Source organism: Nannospalax galili, unplaced genomic scaffold, assembly GCF_000622305.1.
Source record: "Nannospalax galili isolate Female #2095 unplaced genomic scaffold, S.galili_v1.0 scaffold433, whole genome shotgun sequence".
In the NCBI taxonomy this organism is placed as follows: Eukaryota; Metazoa; Chordata; class Mammalia; order Rodentia; family Spalacidae; genus Nannospalax; species Nannospalax galili.
Genome location: NW_008338715.1, coordinates 12,690,207 through 12,696,392, shown reverse-complemented (window position 1 = coordinate 12,696,392; position 6,186 = coordinate 12,690,207). Strand labels below are relative to the sequence as shown.

The following is a 6,186-nucleotide window of genomic DNA, read 5'->3' as shown; positions in this document are numbered from 1 at the left end:
TTATTTTGATATATCACAGTGAAAGATTTATCGTCCTCTTTTTTTTTTTTTTTTTTTTTTTTCTCAAAAAAAAAAAAAAAAAAAAAAAAAAATTCATCAAACGAATACAAATTATGATTTCCTGGGTAGTGAGGAACTGGGTAGACAGATACATTTCGGTATTAGGTATACACATGAGGAATGATGGCCTTTAGGATTTTTTTTTCTTTTTTGGTGTTTTTGAGACAGGGTCTTCCTGTACCCCAGCTTGTCTGGAACTCACTACGAAGACCAGGCTAGCCTTGAATTTACAGAGATCCTCCCGCCTCTGCCTCCCAAATCCTGGGATTAAAGGCGTGTACCACGCCCGGTGGCCTGTAGGATTTTTAAAGAAACAAAAGGTTGAGGGAAAGAAGCATCAGGATAGAAAAGAACAATGGTGTGCCACAGGCAACCAGGGATTAAAGGGAAGGTTGGGGGAAGGGAACATCGGTTTGCTCTGGAGCCTGTGAGAAAGCCTTGCAGAAAAGCAAAGCGACCTTCCTTGCGGGCGGAGCCAACTGCTGCACATGCGCAACCAGACCCAGGTGCCCTCGGAAGCGAATCCACCTAGAGACGCCGCGCTGCCCGGGTGCTACTGCGCTTGCGTAGATGCGTCTGTGGCTGGTTGCTCATGGTGGCCGTCTCCGTCGCCGTCTGTCCTGGGTTTTGGTCTCGCGCTGTCTTCGTCCGCTCGCCGTCGGGTTCGCACCCCTTCTCGCGCCCCGGGACAGCAAGGCGGGGGAAGGGGTTAGAAGGGGCTGTTGATCGCCGCTTTTAACTTGTGCGTGGGGCGGCCATGTCGGCTGGCGAGGTTGAGCGCCTAGTAGAGCTGAGCGGCGGGACCGGAGGGGATGAGGAGGAAGAGTGGCTGTATGGCGGTACGGAACTTCCTGTCTGTCTCCCGGGTTCTCTCTGGCCTCTCTCCCGGCTTCTCGGGCCTCGCCACCGCCTCCCTCTCATAGGAGCCCAGGCCGGCCAGACCTAGGCCCAGCGCGGCCTCCTCCGCCCGGCGTTCGCCTTGCGACCCGCAGCCGCTCACCGCGCGGCAGACTCGGGCGGCGGAGTCCAGGCCAGCCCCGCTTCGCCCTCCTCCCTGCCCGGCCCGGCCGCCTCGCTCCGCACTCTTTATGCTTTTCTTTTCTACGGATCCTGAGCTTGACGTGTCTCTTGCCTGGTGGCGGTAGGGTGCCCTTCCTGGTCCCTCTCTTTCAGGACAGTCATTCTGTAATAACAGCTAAATAAACTTAATGCTGTAAAACTAACGTCTTGTTTCTTGATGGTTAGTTTGCATGGAATGCACCTGCAAGGGTACCTCCTTGTCTGAAAGTCGTGCTATAAAAATAATTAAAAGAGAGACAGAAAGAGATGGAATACATTATGGCCCATAAAGAAAGTTCAGAATATCTCTTGTATTAAGCTGAAGTTGTTCTCTTTTGGAGACTGCTCTTTCACCCATAGGTGTACATCATGACTCTCCCTTAGGCTTATGGCCTTCAATGTCATCTCATGCATTTCTTTTTCTCTAAATACACTGCATCGTGTGCTTTGCTCTTGAAGGGGCCGTGCTTGATGTTTGGTTTTTAATTTTCATTGAATCAATCCCTCCTGTCAAACCAGATTTGAAAGTTTTCCTTGCCTAAAATATAAATTATTGTTTTATAATATATAAAAGTGCACGTTGGACTCCATGCAGCCCCTCGGTGATGTAACATTGATAAGCTTGTAAAATTTATTATCTCTTTAGTGGGAAGATTTACCACCAGTACTATTGAAATACGAAATGTATGTTATTTCTTCTACCAAGATCTGTAAATATTCATTACCTCTTAAGCTTTGTTTTATAGCAGTGAAGTCTGGATTTTTTTTTTTTTCCCATAACTAACTTTGGCTGTGCTTATAGGCCCCTGGGACGTGCATGTGCACAGTGATTTGGCAAAGGACCTAGGTTAGTGCTTGTGATGATCACTTCAGATTTTTATAATACTGGTTGCTTTAAGCTTGGTTTATTTATTTTATTTTATTTTATTTGGTAGATGAAAATGAAGTTGAAAGGCCAGAAGAAGAAAATGCCAGGTTGGTGAAATTTCCTGTTGATGTTTATGCAAATTGTGATTCTATCAACAAGTTGTCAAAATTATTTCTGTATAATCATTGGCATAATTAATTTTGACATTAAAGGTTGAAGAACATCAAAATGCTTTAGGTTTTGTTTTTGTTTCTATTTCAGGACCAGCTCTGTCTTGGTAGTAGCTTATACAGGATAGTTTTTAGAGTTAGGGGCTTGCCAACTTTTCACTATTGAGTAACATAGCTCTTAGGTGATCTTAATAGTGGAATTAAACTACTGAGAAAAATAATGTAAGCTTTTTAAATAAGGAACCCTGAAAATTACTGCTTTTATCACTATTTTTGATGGTATCATGTACTTTGGCTGTAGTTTGATGCTTTGTATTTGTTTAAATTCAGAATAGAGATAGCTCATTTTTGTAAGGTTGACATCCTTTGTTAAATTATTCAATTAAATTTATTTACAGAGTATGTACAGGCAACCAGAGATTTACTCCTAAATTTTGTAACAATTCATGCATATAAGCATGTGGCTGTGTTGACTTTACTTTTGTCAGATGGCTTGGTGTCCTAAATAATGGGGAGGACTAAGTTTTAAACATCTAAGGCCTGGGGAGATAACTCAGTCCATAAAGAGCTTGCAACATAAGCATGTGGGTATGAGTTAACACACATGGCTGGGAAGGCAGAAACAGGAAGATCTCTGGCACTCATTGGGCAGCCAGTCTGTATTGGTGATCTACAGGTTCAATGAGGGACCCTTTCTCAAAAAATAGGTATAGAGAGATTGTGTCTGGTCTCCATACCCATGCACACACACATTCTTTTGCACATACACAGACCTACACACATATACTCTTGCAACACTCAACTTGAAAAGCATTTAAGGAATATTTGAATTTGCAAAGTGGAGGAAATAATACTCTGTATCCAGTAGGATGGCTTTAATCAAAAAAGTAAAATAGGTGTTAATGAGAACATAGAGAAATTGGAATGTTTATACACTGGTGTTAGCATTGTAAAATGGTTTAGCCTCTTTGGAGAACTGTCTGGCAGATTCCACAAATGATTAAACATAGAGTTACCATATAACTATAGTTTACTCATACACCTTAGAGAAATGCAAGCATGTGTGCATACAAGAAATTGTACATCAATGATCTTAGTAGCATGTTACTAGAAGAAAATGTAGAAAAAGTACTTCAGGTCATTGGAATGGGCCATGCCTTTTTTGGACAAGACCTCAAAGGAACAGACACACAAAAAAATCCAAAACCAAAAAAAAAAAAAAAAACCCAACCCAAATGTTCATTAACTCAAATTAATAGATTAATTGTGGTGTTACAACAAAAATGGCCTATGGAAGAAGTGAGCAGTGGAAGTAGAAATAGCTCAGATGGAACGTTATTTTGCTCCCCTTTTATTTTACTCATTGCTGTATTGCCTGAACTTTAATCTTTTAGATTTGAAGTTTATGTATTCAATCCAGTTCCTTAAAAAGTAGTAGTATATAATTGTAAAAGTGATTAGCCAGGTGTGATAGCACACATCTCTAATCCCATGCCGCAGGAGGCAGAAGCAGGCAGATCTCTGATTTCAAGAGCAGCCTGGTCTACATAGTAAGTTCCAGGCCAGTCAGGGTTATGCAGTGAGACTAGTAGGAAGGAAGGGAGGAGAGAGGAAGGGAGGGAGAATGGCTAAAATCAAATACACTTTAAAAAATAATTTTATTATTTTTATGTGTATGAGTATATTGCCTGTATGTATGTACGTGTACCCATGTCGTGCAATTGCCTGCAGGAGGTCAGAAGAAGGCGTTGAATTTCCCCTGGAACTGGAGTTATGGATGTTTGTTAGCCATCATATAGGTGCTGGGATCAAACCAGGTCCCCTGCAGAAGCACCAATACTCTTAACCACTGAGCCATCTCTCCAGTTCCTATCTCAGTGATTTTTATTAGTTCTTAACTATAATTCTCAAAGTTTTCATTCTCAATGAACTTTCTTGAATTTTGTATTGCATAGCATGATGTAGTTTATTGGAGATAAGCTACCTCTACTTTCTCTGAGGATTATTGTCAGAGTGTCTATATTCCTTATTAAAATTTCATTTGAAGAGCTGTAAGCTTATTTTGTCCCATGGGGCAGCATCTTTTAAATTTTTACTTTTTTAGAAAAAGGTTATAATTTTATCATTTTATTCTAACATTTTAATGGTGATGGAGAATTAAAAGTTCTTAAAGATTATGACTATTAGAGAAAGGAAGAGGGAAGCAAGACCTTGTGTATAGCTTGGGGTATTATTGCATTCCCCTGCCTAGGTCACTGTTGCTGGAGTTTTCTCCAGCTTCATTGTAACTGGCTCAGTGCTGAAGTCTCTGTCATTAATCATTGTGTAATACTGATTCCAATTCTGTTGTGCTTTATGTATTTCAAGTTTAGCTGAATATAGTATACTGTCCTGTGAAATGGAAAAAGCACTGAAAGTTCAATCCCAGTGCCCATGGACATGGACACATACACAAAGCAAGTGAAAGTTTTTTGGCTATCTGGAAGTTCATTTAAGCAGAATCCTAAAGAATTATAGTTGGATATTTGTCTTCAGTCAAGCATTAGAACAAAAAAGGTGAAGAGTTCAGTTTTTTCCCATTGTTTTGCTTTAGTCAGGGATGGTGTTCTAAATAGCCACTGTTGAGGACTAGACTTACATAGAAGCTTCTTGACACAGTGAAGTTTAGGGGAGATTATCAGAAGGTGAATGAAAAGAGCATTGATGATAGCTAATTCCCACTGTCAAAATCATTATTCTTATTAAAAATATAAGTATCCTATTACACTGTAGTTCTGGAAGTGTTTTTTTTTCTTTTTTGGTTAATGGCCAGCTTGAATCTCATGGCAGTGTGACTGTTTTATTGTTAAACTCTATATAAATTCTTGTGAAAGGACAGACTCAAATTTTAATTAGTCTTATAAAAGCAATTGGTTTTAAAATTCATCAGAATTGTGCCTGGGACTCAGTATATAGGGGACAGTCTTCCATGAAGATAAATTTTTTAATCTTAAAATTTTGTTTTTTTCTAGAATAAAGGACTTACCCAATAAGATTAATAGAACACGAAACCAGGCTGAAACAGGATCACATCACAAATAGTTTCATGGACACCAAGAATTAAAATCATGTTCTATGTAGTCCTTGACTATATCAGAGCCCCTGGCACATAGTAGATACTCATTAAAGATTCAGAATAAGTAAAAGTGGCAAAATATGCAGCATATTTTTAAAAATATGAAAATTTTGAATTGTATTTTACCATCAAATTATCAGTCATTAACAAATTGCAAACTTTTTTTCAGTCTGCTTCTAACTTACTTTTGTTGGTTTGTAGTATCAGGGATTGAACCCAGGACCTCACTCATGCTAGAAGTGCTGCTGAGCTACATCTCAGCCCTTACTGCTGATGCTGAGTATTTGTATTATACAGACTAACAGGAGTAATAGACAAGTTTTACAAATCTTGTTCTTTCCACCAAGTAGAGATAATAATTTTAGAAAACCTTATCAGACATATCTTTAAAAGAGTAGTGTAACCTATCAGTACTTAAACAGCAGTATCTGACTTGTATACTCACTTTCTTTTTTGTTTGCAGTGCTAATCCTCCGTCTGGAATTGAAGATGAAACTGCTGAAAATGGCGTATCAAAACCGGTAACTCACATGGAAGTCTTTGAAATCCAGTTTTTGTGGTGTTAAAAGTCTTTGATAGTACCTTTATAATTTAGAAATAAAGCAAGCAAGGGTTTAACTTAATCTTTAGCATCCTGTGGGATCTGGCTCATTCTGTTATCTTCTGCCTCATCTGGTACCATCAAAAGAATATGTAGGACATATGTGAGAAGAAATAGTGGGAAGAGATTTCAGTGGAAATGCAGAATGTGCAAAGGCTTGATGCTTATCATTTTCAAAGAACTGAGTAGACATAAATCAACTGACTATATCATAAGTTAGCTTGATTTCCAAAGCCAGCATTGTGTCTCATAACCTAGAGTTGAGTGTCAATCTTAATCCTGAAGGGAAAAGGAAACTTTTTTGTTTTGTTTT

The 6,186-nt window shown here is 39.2% G+C and overlaps 1 protein-coding gene across 11 annotated transcripts in view; it reads left to right on the top strand.

Moving 5' to 3' along the window:
* Positions 1-588: 588 nt before the first annotated feature.
* Positions 589-6,186, top strand: part of Fip1l1 (factor interacting with PAPOLA and CPSF1) — a 76,243-nt gene continuing 70,645 nt past the window's right edge. For 7 of the 11 annotated variants that reach the window (XM_008833334.3, XM_008833333.3, XM_029563618.1 and 4 more), the window contains exons 1-4: positions 590-899; positions 1,922-1,966; positions 2,055-2,094; positions 5,736-5,793. In XM_008833334.3, coding sequence (XP_008831556.1) covers positions 818-899; positions 1,922-1,966; positions 2,055-2,094; positions 5,736-5,793 — 225 coding nt within the window. In that variant the 5' untranslated portion in view covers positions 590-817. Of the gene's footprint in view, positions 900-1,921; positions 1,967-2,054; positions 2,095-5,735; positions 5,794-6,186 lie in introns of all 11 variants that reach the window. The other 4 variants (XM_008833336.3, XM_008833335.3, XM_029563619.1 and 1 more) reach the window with 3 other exon arrangements.